This window comes from Lissotriton helveticus, chromosome 8 (genome assembly GCF_964261635.1).
Source record: "Lissotriton helveticus chromosome 8, aLisHel1.1, whole genome shotgun sequence".
NCBI lineage: Eukaryota > Metazoa > Chordata > Amphibia > Caudata > Salamandridae > Lissotriton > Lissotriton helveticus.
This window is the reverse complement of record NC_136069.1, coordinates 1,600,237,225-1,600,251,989: the sequence shown is the minus strand read 5'-3', so window position 1 is coordinate 1,600,251,989 and position 14,765 is coordinate 1,600,237,225. Positions and strand designations below refer to the sequence as shown.

The 14,765-nt window shown below is 44.6% G+C and overlaps 1 protein-coding gene across 3 annotated transcripts in view; it reads right to left on the bottom strand.

Moving 5' to 3' along the window:
• Positions 1–3,170: 3,170 nt before the first annotated feature.
• LOC144772078 (GPI-linked NAD(P)(+)--arginine ADP-ribosyltransferase 1-like) overlaps positions 3,171–14,765 on the bottom strand; it is an 80,042-nt gene continuing 68,447 nt past the window's right edge. For all 3 annotated transcript variants that reach the window (XM_078656262.1, XM_078656263.1, XM_078656261.1), the window contains exons 4-5: positions 13,938–13,976; positions 3,171–3,304 (exon numbers count right to left, since the gene is read on the bottom strand). In XM_078656262.1, the coding sequence (XP_078512388.1) occupies positions 3,219–3,304; positions 13,938–13,976 (125 nt within the window). In that variant the 3' untranslated portion in view covers positions 3,171–3,218. The remainder of the gene's footprint in view (positions 3,305–13,937; positions 13,977–14,765) is intronic.

Below are 14,765 nucleotides of genomic sequence, written 5' to 3'. Positions count from 1 at the left end.
TAGGGTCATTGTTCCTTTACTTCCTTTGATGTGTACAGACATAGCTTTCTAGGTCATTTATTCCTTTACTTCATGAGATGTGTTCAGACATAGCTTTTTAGGGTAATTTATTCGTTTACTTTTTTGGATGTGTACAGACATAGCTTTCTAGGGTATTTTGTTCCTTTACTTTTTTGAATGTGTACAGACATAGCTTTCCTGCGTCATTTGTTCCTTTACTTCTTTGAATGTATACAGACAAAGCTTTCTGGGGTCATTTGTTCCTTTACTTCCTTAGATGTATACGGAAATAGCTTTCTAGGGTCATTTGTTCCTTTACTTCCTTGGATGAATACGGACATAGGTTTCTAGGGTCGTTTGTTCCTTTACTTTCTTGGATGGATACAAACATAGCTTTCTAGTGTCATTTGTTCCTTTACTTTCTTTGATGGATATAGACAGAGCTTTCTAGGGTTATTTCTTCCTTTGCTTCTTTGGATGGATACGGACATAGCTTTCTAGGTTCTTTTGTCCCTTTACTTTCTTGGATGGATACAGACACAGCTTTCTAGTGTCACTTGTTTCATTACTTCCTTTGATGGATACAGACAGAGCTTTCTAGGGTCATTTGTTCCTTTGTTTTCTTTTTCACTGGCCTAAAGTAAATATTTAGAAGCCCTGAATAAACAGACCACATAATACAAAAAATCAATACATAGTGGCCTTTTATTTAATGAAACATTTGGCTAGCACCATTTACGGAAAAAACACACACACTTAATTGCAAAATTGTATTAACAGTTTAAAAGTGCATATAAGTACACTGTAGTAAGACGCAAACACTATGCATCAATAGAATCACCAAATTGTGGGGGAAAAACAAATTTAATCTGTATACATTTATGTGCATCGAATGAGATCTTGTTCTTATTAGAAAGAACAATGGTTTAAACCCAGATCTGTGACTGGGGGTGAATGTTTTGCCAATGTGCAACATTCCGTCCATCACCTTGTGTGTTTTGCTGTTCACCCTATGTGAGAAGGGGATGCCCAGACGTGGGTCCCGTGCTCACTGTGCCACTGGAGTCAACCTACCCTGTCTGAAGACGGCTGATAGCCAGAAACTGGTCCTAGGATGCTTAATTCTGGTCCAGGGAAGACATGGCTTGGCAGTTCGGTCTGGACTGTTCCCATGTGGCACAGGGTCAAGACTGATTTGCATATGCCTATGTCTGAACTGGGGTGGCGTGGTGAGCAAAATAACAATGAATTAAACCCAGATCTGTGACTGGGGGTGAAAGATTTGCCAATGTGTAACATTCCGTCCATCACCTTGTGTGTTTTGCTGTTCATCCTATGTGGGAAGGGTATGCCCAGACGTGGGTCCTGTGCTCACTGCGCCACTGGAGTCACGCTATCCTGGCTGAAGACGACTGATAGCCAGAAACCGGTCCTAGGATGCTTGATTCTGGTCCAGGGAAGATATGGCTTGGCAGTTCGGTCTGGACTGTTACCATGTGGCACAGTGTCAAGGCTGATTTGCATATGGCCAAGTCTGAACTGGGGTGGCTTGGTGAGCAAAACAACGATGGATTAAACCCAGATCCGTGACTGGGGATGAATGTTTTGCCAATGTGCAACATTCCGTCCATCACCTTGTGTGTTTTGCTGTTCACCCTATGTGGGAAGGGTATGCCCAGACGTGGGTCCCGCGCTCACTGCGCCACTTGAGTCAAGCTATCCAGGCTGAAGACGACTGATAGCCAGAAACCGGTCCTAGGATGCTTGATTCTGGCCCAGGGAAGACATGGCTTGGCAGTTTGGTCTGGACTGTTCCCATGAGGCACAGGGTCAAGACTGATTTGCATATGGCCATGTCTGAACTGGGGTGGCGTGGTGCGCAAAATAACAATGGATTAAACCCAGATCTGTGACTAGGGGTGAATATTTTGCCAATGTGCAACATTCCGTCCACCACCTTGTGTGTTTTGCTTATTATAAAGACGTCATAGCACTTGGGTATGACTACACTAACAAAGAAATACCTCAATGATCAGGCGGCCCGACTTTTGTAAACCATTTTCTCCGGGTTGATGAGGCAAAGGGGTCACAACTAACTTTTCACAATGTATTTTTGCCTTGAATACATCTGTGCAGATGAAGTTAGCCCAACTGGGTCCTATGCCAGTCACCTCGACTTCTACCTAAGGCTTTGAAGGTTCTTCCACGGTTGCAAATATATAAACCCCCACCATAACATATATAAAAATGTAACATTTGTTAGTTATCAAACATATATTTCTGTATCACTATCAACAGTGCTTCCCCCACATATAGAAGAACAAAAAGCAGCCTACAAACAACCCCATTCAACTGCTCTGCTGCACAAATGACTGACTTTACATATGTTTCTTATCTATACACAGATTCTGTATAAAAAACATCCTAGGAACACCGTATCTATTAATACATCAATTATGCTCTCTATTTTGTAGACAGTCATTGAAAAGGGATGTATGACGTTTCTACGCATGCTTTTACCACGCATGCCTTTACAACGCAGGTTTTACAACGCAAGTCGTTACAACGACTTGCGTTGGGGGGCGCTGGATAGTGAATAGTTTAATTTACTATTCCAACTCCAGTCCCCGAGGATAGTAGGGAAGGTGTTGGATAGTAAATTAAACTATTCCCTATCCTAGAGCGCCCCCCAGCGCAATGCGTTGTAATAACTTGCGTTGTAAAAGTTGCGTCGTAATGGTAGTGCGTTGTAAAAGTTGCGTTGTAAAGGATGTTCCCCATTGAAAAGGTATGCTTAAAAAAAACATTCAATTTTTGACAATATAGAGAGCATGATAGATGAATAGGATGCTTTGTCATTTTTCCGTTATTTACAATTGTGATATGATTATGCTATATTTTATTAATTAATATGCGTTATGTTATTTGTGTATTACATGTTTGTAGCTGTAAGTGGCTGTGATGTCTCTACACATGCCGTAGAGGCTTCCACAGCTTTTAGGGGCCCCTGGGCATTTCCTAGAAGCCAAAGCATAGTCTGTTGGGTGGTGAAGGTTGGTATCACCCTTCTGCCACAGCACTGGGGGATGGTCTTCTCCCAACACCTCCCACAGGCATGGAGGATGGGATTATTTTCAGGCCTTTAGCTTATTTCTGTAAATTGCTAGTGCAAGTCATGTCTGCCCAGCCTGGATTCTTCCCATTCTGTTTGCTTAGGATCATGGAAAGCCTTGAGCCGCGAGTAAGAGCACTGATAACACAACCATCAGCATGAGGAGTGAGGAGGGTCTCTGCCTTGATGCACCTGCCAACAAACAACAGAGAAAGGGATTAGTTTAAAGGCCACAACAATGATCCTTAAGTTCCTGTGCAATGGACCTCCTTGACATCAATTGAGGAGCTGGATCAATGGTTTCAACTGCATGCATGACTCTCCTCTACAAGGTTTTCTTAGAACAACCAACATACTGCAGTTGTATTCCAGATGACAGTAAAGCAAACATACTCTTACTGCTTTTAATTGCAAGACAACGATTTACAAGAAACATTGGCCAGATGTACTATCAGCTGGGTTACATTGCAGAGCAGTGTTTGTGCAGTATCAGCTGGTTTGGATCGTAAAGCAGTGTTTGTGCAGTATGAGGTCAGTTGTATCACAGAGCATTGCTTGTGCAGGGTCCGCTGGGTTGCATCACAGACCAGTGTTTGTGCAGTATTGGCTGGGTTGCATCGCAGAGCAGTTTTTGTGGAGTATCAGCTAGGTTCCATTGCAGAGCAGTGTTTGTGCAGTATCGGCTGTGTTACATCGCAGAGCAGTGTTTGTGCAGTATCGGCTGTGTGCAGTGTTTGTGCAGTATCGGCTGTGTTACATCGCAGAGCAGTGTTTGTGCAGTATCGGCTGTGTTACATCGCAGAGCAGTGTTTGTGGAGTATCAGCTAGGTTCCATTGCAGAGCAGTGTTTGTGCAGTATCGGCTGTGTTACATCGCAGAGCAGTGTTTGTGGAGTATCAGCTAGGTTCCATTGCAGAGCAGTGTTTGTGCAGTATCGTCTGTGTTACATCGCAGAGCAGTGTTTGTGGAGTATCAGCTAGGTTCCATTGCAGAGCAGTGTTTGTGCAGTATCGGCTGTGTTACATCGCAGAGCAGTGTTTGTGGAGTATCAGCTAGGTTCCATTGCAGAGCAGTGTTTGTGCAGTATCGGCTGTGTTACATCGCAGAGCAGTGTTGTGCAGTATCAGCTGGGATGCATCGCAGAGCAATGTTTGTGCAGTATTGCAGGGTTGCATCACAGAGTCAGCTGGGTTCCATTGCAGAGCAGTGTTTGTGCAGTATCGGCAGTGTTACATCGCAGAGCAGTGTTTGTGCAGTATCGGCTGGGTTTCATCGCAGAGCAGTGTTTGTGGAGTATCAGCTAGGTTCCATTCCAGAGCAGTGTTTGTGCAGGGTCCACTGGGTTGCATCGAAGAGCAGTATTTGAGCTGGGTCAGCTGGGTTGCATTGCAGAGCAGTGTTTGTGCAGTATTGCAGGGTTGCATAGCAGTGTTTGTGCATTATGGGCTGGATTGAATTGCAGAGCAGTGTTTGTGCAGTATCGTCTGGGTTGCTGCACAGAGCAGTGTTTGTGCAGGGTCGGCTGGGTTGCATCGCAGAGCAGTGTTTGGTCAGTATTGCAGGGTTGTATCGCAGAGCAGTGTTTGGTCAGTATTGCAGGGTTGCATCGCAGAGCAGTGTTTGGTCAGTATTGCAGGGTTGCATCGCAGAGCAGTATTTGAGTAGTATCAGCTGTGTTTCATCGCAAAGTAGTGTTTGTGCAGGGTCCACTGGGTTGCATCGCAGAGCAGTGTTGTGCAGTATCAGCTGGGATGCATCGCAGAGCAGTGTTTGTGGAGTATCAGCTAGGTTGCATCGCAGAGCAGTGTTTGGTCAGTATTGCAGGGTTGCATCGCAGAGCAGTATTTGAGTAGTATCAGCTAGGTTCCATTGCAGAGCAGTGTTTGTGCAGTATCGGCTGTGTGCAGTGTTTGTGCAGTATCGGCTGTGTTACATCGCAGAGCAGTGTTTGTGCAGTATCGGCTGTGTTACATCGCAGAGCAGTGTTTGTGGAGTATCAGCTAGGTTCCATTGCAGAGCAGTGTTTGTGCAGTATCGGCTGTGTTACATCGCAGAGCAGTGTTTGTGGAGTATCAGCTAGGTTCCATTGCAGAGCAGTGTTTGTGCAGTATCGTCTGTGTTACATCGCAGAGCAGTGTTTGTGGAGTATCAGCTAGGTTCCATTGCAGAGCAGTGTTTGTGCAGTATCGGCTGTGTTACATCGCAGAGCAGTGTTTGTGGAGTATCAGCTAGGTTCCATTGCAGAGCAGTGTTTGTGCAGTATCGGCTGTGTTACATCGCAGAGCAGTGTTGTGCAGTATCAGCTGGGATGCATCGCAGAGCAATGTTTGTGCAGTATTGCAGGGTTGCATCACAGAGTCAGCTGGGTTCCATTGCAGAGCAGTGTTTGTGCAGTATCGGCAGTGTTACATCGCAGAGCAGTGTTTGTGCAGTATCGGCTGGGTTTCATCGCAGAGCAGTGTTTGTGGAGTATCAGCTAGGTTCCATTGCAGAGCAGTGTTTGTGCAGGGTCCACTGGGTTGCATCGAAGAGCAGTATTTGTGCTGGGTCAGCTGGGTTGCATTGCAGAGCAGTGTTTGTGCAGTATTGCAGGGTTGCATAGCAGTGTTTGTGCATTATGGGCTGGATTGAATTGCAGAGCAGTGTTTGTGCAGTATCGTCTGGGTTGCTGCACAGAGCAGTGTTTGTGCAGGGTCGGCTGGGTTGCATCGCAGAGCAGTGTTTGGTCAGTATTGCAGGGTTGTATCGCAGAGCAGTGTTTGGTCAGTATTGCAGGGTTGCATCGCAGAGCAGTGTTTGGTCAGTATTGCAGGGTTGCATCGCAGAGCAGTATTTGAGTAGTATCAGCTGTGTTTCATCGCAAAGTAGTGTTTGTGCAGGGTCCACTGGGTTGCATCGCAGAGCAGTGTTGTGCAGTATCAGCTGGGATGCATCGCAGAGCAGTGTTTGTGGAGTATCAGCTAGGTTGCATCGCAGAGCAGTGTTTGGTCAGTATTGCAGGGTTGCATCGCAGAGCAGTATTTGAGTAGTATCGGCTGTGTTACATCGCAGAGCAGTGTTGTGCAGTATCAGCTGGGATGCATCGCAGAGCAATGTTTGTGCAGTATTGCAGGGTTGCATCACAGAGTCAGCTGGGTTCCATTGCAGAGCAGTGTTTGTGCAGTATCGGCTGGGTTTCATCGCAGAGCAGTGTTTGTGGAGTATCAGCTAGGTTCCATTGCAGAGCAGTGTTTGTGCAGGGTCCACTGGGTTGCATCGAAGAGCAGTATTTGTGCTGGGTCAGCTGGGTTGCATTGCAGAGCAGTGTTTGTGCAGTATTGCAGGGTTGCATAGCAGTGTTTGTGCATTATGGGCTGGATTGAATTGCAGAGCAGTGTTTGTGCAGTATCGTCTGGGTTGCTGCACAGAGCAGTGTTTGTGCAGGGTCGGCTGGGTTGCATCGCAGAGCAGTGTTTGGTCAGTATTGCAGGGTTGTATCGCAGAGCAGTGTTTGGTCAGTATTGCAGGGTTGCATCGCAGAGCAGTGTTTGGTCAGTATTGCAGGGTTGCATCGCAGAGCAGTATTTGAGTAGTATCAGCTGTGTTTCATCGCAAAGTAGTGTTTGTGCAGGGTCCACTGGGTTGCATCGCAGAGCAGTATTTGTGCAGTATCAGCTGGGTTGTATCGCAGAGCAGTGTTTGGTCAGTATCAGCTGGGTTGCATCGCAGAGCAGTGTTTGGTCAGTATTGCAGGGTTGCATCGCAGAGCAGTGTTTGGTCAGTATCAGCTGGGTTGCATCGCAGAGCAGTGTTTGGTCAGTATTGCAGGGTTGCATCGCAGAGCAGTATTTGAGCAGTATCAGTTGTGTTTCATCGCAAAGTAGTGTTTGTGCAGGGTCCACTGGGTTGCATCGCAGAGCAGTATTTGTCCAGTATCAAGTGGGTTGCATTGTGGAGCAGTGTTTGTACAGTATCACATGGGTTGCATCCCAGAATAGTGTTTGTGCAGTATCACATGGGTTGCATCGTAGAGCAGGGTTTGTGCAGTATCACATAGGTTGCATCGTAGAGCATTGTTTGTATGGTATCACTTGGGTTGCATTGCAGAACAGTGTTTGTACAGTATCACATGCGTTGCATCGCAGAACAGTATTTGTACAGTGGCAGCGTTTCGTGTAATGGCAGCTGGGTTGCATCGTATAACAATGTTTGTGTACTGTCAGCAGGGTGCATTGTAGAGCATTGTTTGTGTAGTGGCTGTTGAGTTGCATTACAGAGCACTGTTTATGTAGTATAGACTGCATTATATAGCAGAACAGTGTTTGTGTATTATCATTTGGATTGCATTGCAGAACAATGTTTGTGCAGTATTGGCTGGTGGGCTGGGATACTTTGCAGAACAGTGTTTGTACAGTGGTACTGTTTGGTCCTGTTTGTGCAGTGTCAGCTGGGTTGCACCGTACAACAGTGTTTATGTACTGTCATCTGGGTGCATCACAGAGCATTGTTTGTGCAGTGTCTGCTGGGCTGCATTGAAGAGCACTCTTTGTGCAGTATACACTGGATTACATCACAGACCAGGTTTTGTGTACTATCATCTGGACTGCATCGCATAATAGTGTTTGTGCAGTATCAGCATTTGTACAGTGTCAGCTAGGGTGCATTGTTCAACAATTTTTGTGCAGTATTGGCTTGTTTGCATTGCAGAACACTGTTGCACAGTATCAGCTGGGTTGCATTGCAGAACAGGGTTTGTGCTGTGTCAACATTTGTGTAGTATCGGCTGGGTTGCATCGCAGATCAGTGTTTGTGCAGTGTTTTTTGGGCTACTTCACAGAGCAGTGTTTATGCAGTGATGGCTGGGTGGCATAGCAGAGCAGTGTTTTTGCGGTGTCGGCTGGGTGGCATTGCAGAGCAGTGTTTTTGTGATGTCGGCTGGGTGGCATCGCAGAGCAGTGTTTTTGTGGTGTCGGCTGGGTGCCATTGCAGAGCAGTGTTTTTGTGGTGTCGGCTGGGTGGCATCGCAGAGCAGTGTTTTTGTGGTGTCGGCTGGGTGCCATTGCAGAGCAGTGTTTTTGTGGTGTTGGCTGGGTGGCATCGCAGAGCAGTGTTTGGGCGGTGTTGGCTGGTTTGCATCACAGAACATTGCTTGTGCAGTGTCTGATGGGTTGCATCGCAGAACAGTGTTTGTGCAGTATCGGCTGCGTTGCATCGTAGAGCAGTGCTTGTACAGACCAGCCAATTGTTTGTATTGTGTCTGCCAAATGTACTAATAAGGAGAATCACAAAGAGGCCATTCACAAAGATTTACTGAACTCTTTTCTCATTAATATTCACAAGGGAAGAGGGCTGCACTGCAAGGGTCAGCAGGCATTGGCCTCTGCATCCACATTTTGAAATCGCAACACTGTGCTTTAAAGGTACAATGCAGCACAATGGCAAAATGGACATTGTGTAGAACCTGCAGCAGTCCACTGCATCACTGTCTGCGTCTGCTTCCTCAAATGCTCACAGGTGACAACTGGCTAAATATTAATCGTGATATTGAATGTATTTTAAATGACAGTGTGTACTGAAGCACAGTGCTGGGTACCTAGGATTGTAACAATTATTAAACCAAATGTATATAGTGTGTCTAATGTGTATATGAATGTTAGAGATTACCTGCAGTCACTTATTTTTCAACCTATATTGTTCTTTCCTGAAAACAGAGCCACGTTGATTGCAGACCACAATGTCCAGTGACAAAATACCATCCTGCCATAATGCTGTGACCAGAATACCAACTACCACAATATTGTCAAGTACATAGGCAAGTATGGAAGTTCTTAACTTCAAATTTACGTACCTTGACGATATATCAGAATAGTGCATCTATTATTACCCACTTATACATCACAGTATTGTGGTAGTCGATGTTCTGTTCAGAATATTATGGCAGAACGACACTGTGAGGTGCGTGTGTGTTGTATGCATGTGCTGTGTGCCTGTGCATGGCACAATACATGGAAGATTCTGGGTTCCATTTCGAGATACCCAGGGCTCACTCGAGGCGGTAGAGAAATCCCCCCAGACAGGTTCATGGATTGCTGCATTCCTGTTAGAAGGGTGGGACACACACAGCGGAGGAGGAAGACGAAGCTCCTTCAGTACACTTCAAAGGGGGCTCCTTGATTCAAAGAGGTCACAGGAAGGGGGCCTGGGCACATCTCAGGAGGAACATCAGGCTGATACTGTGGCTGACATCCAGGTGTGACCCTCTAGTCACTCCCACGGCCTGTGTTGTGGGGATAATAGATTTGGGGTAGCTCCTGTTGTTAGAGACTGCTTCCAGAGGAAGGGCAGAGGGGAGGGCACTTCAAAAGGAAGCAGACTCCATCATAAACTTCAAAGACTCAGACCCAAAATCACATTTGGTGTTTGAAAATGGATTATAAGATGGGGAACACAAGGCCCCCAAAATTGACAACTGTCATGCAGCCAGTCAGGCTGTCCAGGGAGGAGAAGCTCTTCAAGACTTCTGCCTCGGACCAGGACTGGGGATTAAGGCCTGACAGGGGACATCAACTAGGGAAATCCAAGAACACCTGCCTCTGGAGGACCAACATCTGCCTGGTTACCAAGACCAGTGTGCCCAGTGAGGAAGAGGAGATCGCTGGAGGGAACAAGGTCCAGTGTGGGATCCTGGCGAGCGGATCCCTGTAGCGAGGTGAGAGGAGAGAAGTGCTGTGCCTAATAAGCAGTTGCCCAGAGGCGGTGTGTAAGTTCGCAACCCTGTATACATCAGGGACCATCGCGAAGTTAACAATGGCAATTGACTGTTGCCCATGTGATGTTTATATGTGCTGTGAAGTTAACCGTGCTGATTGGGCATCACCTGTGTGTAAGCAAGATGAGGCTGTCATGAACCTAACCATGCTAATCAGGCCGTTGCCTGTGGATTGTGTGTAAATTGGTGAATCTGTTTGCTGGGGGTGGGGCGTCAAGAAGTTAGCTCTGCTGATAGGGTCATTGCATCTGTGCAGCTGGAGAGTGGGGGGCCCAGTATGCCAGAGGGGACCGTGGTGTGGAGGAACTCAGCCCATTGTCTGAGTGCGGAGGAGATGAGGTGACCCTGATCATAGCCTAGCTGTTGCTCTCGTCGAGAGGAGAGGCGGCCGTAAGGACCAGTGTGGTTCCAAGCCCTGACTGAGATTTGGAACCAGGAGCCGTCGAAACACCACCGCCCCCCACCTATGGGAAGGATCAAAGGAAAGTTACTTGGAAGAGCTATGAGAGCACCCAGCCACTGCACATGCAGAGCCGCAAGTGTTTCTCACAGAAGGAGCCACTGCAATCTTTGCACCTGTGAGTGAGAAGCTGTCAGAGACTCTGGTCATAGAATTCCTGCAGGTGCGACTGATCAAAGGGCCGGAAGGCCCTGAGGAACTTGTTTGCCAGATAGCGCTTCAGCACTGGAAAATATTTGACTTTTCTAAAAGAGTCAGAGTGGTTCTCCTGAGACTCCAAATGCTAGTGGGGCCTAACATGAAAGTCACCTATAGAGAATGGGAAATAACCACTAACACTAGTGAGAGGGAAGGAGGGGCTCAGGGACATGCCTGCTGAATACTGGAGCTCTGACTTTAGGGGGCTGTGTGTATTGTTTGTGTCACATATTTCACTTTGTGTTTGTATTAGCACACTACTTTTGTCATAAAAATCAGTATTTGACCAGGGCTTAAAGAAAGGAGCATGCAACGTTTGTACTAATTCAAGTACAGTACCAAAACTATGCTTAATCACGGAGCGTAGCATCTAAATCAACAATATTCTCAGATTCTTTGAAAAAGCAATTTTACATGCTTAACAGCATATGACCGATTCACAAAAATGAACTTTCACAATGAAAACATTAGGTAATGAGAGAGCTGATGATTTGTGGGTCCCCCCTAACCTAGGGGGAGCACCAAGCAGATGCCTTGAACACAAAGAGCATAAACAAAAAGCACATTTTATTGAACTTCAGTGGTGATCCCATCATTTTAGGACCACCCCAAGCACAGTTATTGGCAAAAAACAATCCCAACCAAAGGCCCTGCAAAGCATTATGGGACGAGATTAGCAGTGGGCAGTGAACATTATAGTATCCAATATCAAAATAATTCTACAAAGAGCTGCAGTTCAGCTAGTTGTTACTAGATGTCCCTCACAAGTCAAATGCAAAGCATTGAAAATATTCTTACATCAAGCTGCAGTTCCACTGGTCGTCCCTAGATGTCCCTCACGAGTCAAATGCAAAACCATTGAAACCCTTTCATCAAGCATTTGCAGTTGACTCGTGAGGGACATCTAGTAACCACCAGTTGAACTGCAGCTCTTTGTAGAACTCTTTTGATATTGTATACTATATAATATTCACTGCCCACTGCTAATCTCATCCCATAATGCTTTGCGGGGCCTTTGGTTGGGAATGTTTGTTTGCCAATAACTGTGTTTGGGTTTGTCCTAAGAGGATGGGACCACAACTAAATCATTCAATAAGATGTGCTTTTTGTTTTCAAGGCATCTGTTTGGTACTCTCCCTAGGTTAGGGAGGATCCCAAAATCATCACATCTCCCACTGCTTACTAATTATTCAGTTTCAACTTTGTGAAAGTACTATTTGCACTTAAGCATATAAAGACAGAAATACTTCATGTATCATATTTGGTCATGTACAGGAACCTTTTTGCAATTTTTGTGCAATTTTTGCACAATACAGACAAGTACTCAGTGTCATCAGCTACGCTGCGCAGACTATGTGAAGTATAATCTATGCTTACTACTAAACTACTTTGAGTTGTTAGGAAACAAAGCACTTTGCACTTTATTCTATTCTGCACTTTATATAAAACGGCGAGAAGTACATTTTTAGTTCCATTACTAAGCAAAATCTACCCTTGCACATACATTGATGGTTTTAACCTTTTGCACTCACTGCCTGCCCCTGATATTTGTACTGCGGTAGCCAACTACATAAAAGTCTCTTTGACTATCAGAAAATGTTATGAGCAAGCGCTCCCGTATAATGAATGGTTTTAATGTATTCTGTTTTAAACTCATGTTATTATGGACTCAGAATCCTATGTCTTTTTGGAACATTTATCACCTATACATTACTATGTTGCTCCAATTCAGTAATGTATGTAAATAATTTTATCTCTTGGGAATTTTATGAATTAATTTTCTTTTAATTCATTATTTGTAATTGTTATGCACATTGTGATAATTTTATTGTACACTTTTATGGCTCAGATTAACCGAAATAAAGTTGTTGTTGAGAGTTGAGAGTTGTTATCCTTTCTTCACCTCCCCTCCCCCTCAAGAAGCCTTGGACGACTCAATCTGCGCTACCACCGAGAGTAAAGTGCTGAAGGAGTACTTGGCCCAGTTGATCAGGAGCCATAGTAGGTTAAGCTCCAGGACATCAGGAGTAAAAGAACTCAATCACCATGGTTGGGCCCAGCACCCTCTGCTTGCCCTGTGGCTCTCTGAAAGGGGTTCTGACAGAGGCCATTTGTGAAGATTCACATAACTCTGTCATTAATAATCACAAGGGAAGGGCTCTGCACTGTAAGGAACAGCAGGCATTGATCTCTGCATTCTGGGTATCAGTTCTTTACTGCTTTTTACAGTATTGCGCACGTCTATTTTTATCTTTGCAGATGTTGAAATTCTGGTTATCGAATATTGCCAGTTGCTGGTGCTCTTATCTCAGTTTTATGTTGTTGGCTATTTTCATGTTAGTTTACTCCAGTTTTAAAAGCGTTAAATATGGAAGTATTTACCTTCAAATACAAAGTGCTATTAGAGGGATGAAAATGTGAATTACACAAATGCAGAAATGTAGTCAAAGATATGCAAAAGGGGTCGCAGTATACAGCGATGAATGCGTACACCGTCATTCGAGTGGCATAACTAGACCATTGGCTGTCCATGGCGGTCCCTGTGTTTGCTGCCCGCAAAGGCTGCAGGTAAAAGTGCGGGGGGAGTTGCCGTCCACAAAACTTGGGCCGCCCAGAGCTACGCCACTGCGTCATGCCCAACAGAAGTTGGACGGTGTTTTAAGAGAAACTTAAAGTATTTAAGAAAAATTCATCCAAACACCTCCATTTTTCTTAAATAACCTCAATATTTTGAATGATCCTGGCACAGAGAGATTAGTTGGAAGTTAGAACTTACACCACCGCTACTCCTCCATTGCATGGAGAATTTCAACTGTGCCCAAACACATTTTATCTCCAAGCCCACGGGGGATTTGGTGGTAAATGAATATTGATAAATTAACCATGCCGCCACAATTTTGAGGACTGCCCTCTTCAAAATAGGCCGCCATTTAATGAAAGTAAACTAGCAGTTGATTTGGCTGGACCAATAAGGCGGGGCCTGGGAAGAACTGCACTACTCTCTTATGCTCCTGAATTTAGCTCGGCAAAGCAGTGCTAGTTCTTGCAGTGGCTCCAAAGGCATTTGCAGATCAGTCACAACATTTTCAACATCAATTAAATGAAATAAATATCATTTTAAAGTTTTTGCTCAGAGGTCACCAAGTCACTTCTGAGTTTTTCAAAGGATGACGAAGTTATAAGTTTAACAAAGATATTTCGAAGTTTTTGAAAATTGTTATTCATACCTAGTTGAAGAGATAATCACATTCCTTACATTTTTCAAAAGTACAATTATTTTTTAAGACAATAAAATGTTATGTAAAATCGTTTAGAAAGATGATATTTTTAAGTGCATTAAACATTTACTTAGGACTGGTTTTAACAGCTGCCGAGTAAGTTTGGTCTATTGAAAGTTCAAGAAATTATACTTTTCTTACCTGAGTTGAAAAGACACTTCCAAGATGTGCATTTTTTGGCTGTAAAATAAAAAATACAATGGTCAGTTACAACAATGAGAGAGGAAAGGAAATGGGGGCTAGAGTGGAGTGGAGCATTATACCATCTCTTAGAGTAAATGTTTAACAGTGGAAACTCTACTTCTTTGGAACCTTTCATACAATTATCGTAAGAAGGGACAACAGAAAATGTACTTTTTTGTCAATCAGTTAAAGCCTTAAAATGTCCTCAACTTCGCCGTCCATTTTCTTTGCAGATATTAAGTTTGTAGTTGTCTTCTTGCCTGAGTGCAAAAACTGAGGGTTGATTCTCTGTCCCAAATAATCACTCATAATAATTCAGTGGTGGATACAGTCTCAGTCACAGAACCTGACTGCTTCAGGGTGACAAAGACACAATGGCTTCTTCTGCGGTAGAAGACTCAGGGGCATATTATCAACAAATAGCGATATTTATCGCTAAGTAGGGTTAGCGGCAATTTTTTTATCGCCGCCCATCACGGGATTTTATCGCTGTGATAATGTGCTATTAGCAATGTTTATCACAAAAGCGATAAAATTCCGTGAATATCACTGAGAATACAGCGATATTCACGCATTGTTGGACCCGGGGGCTACCGGTCCACCTTGGGTAGCGGGTTCAAGCGGTAAGGTCTAACTCTTAGGCTGTCTGAGGTACTTGCGCCACACTCTCACAGTAATCCAGAGTACAACCACCCAAAAATGACACTACACCGTGTTTATAAAAAGTAAGAAAAGCTTTATCTTTCCTTCAGATTTTTCTTAGATGCATCTGTATTAACATGTCAT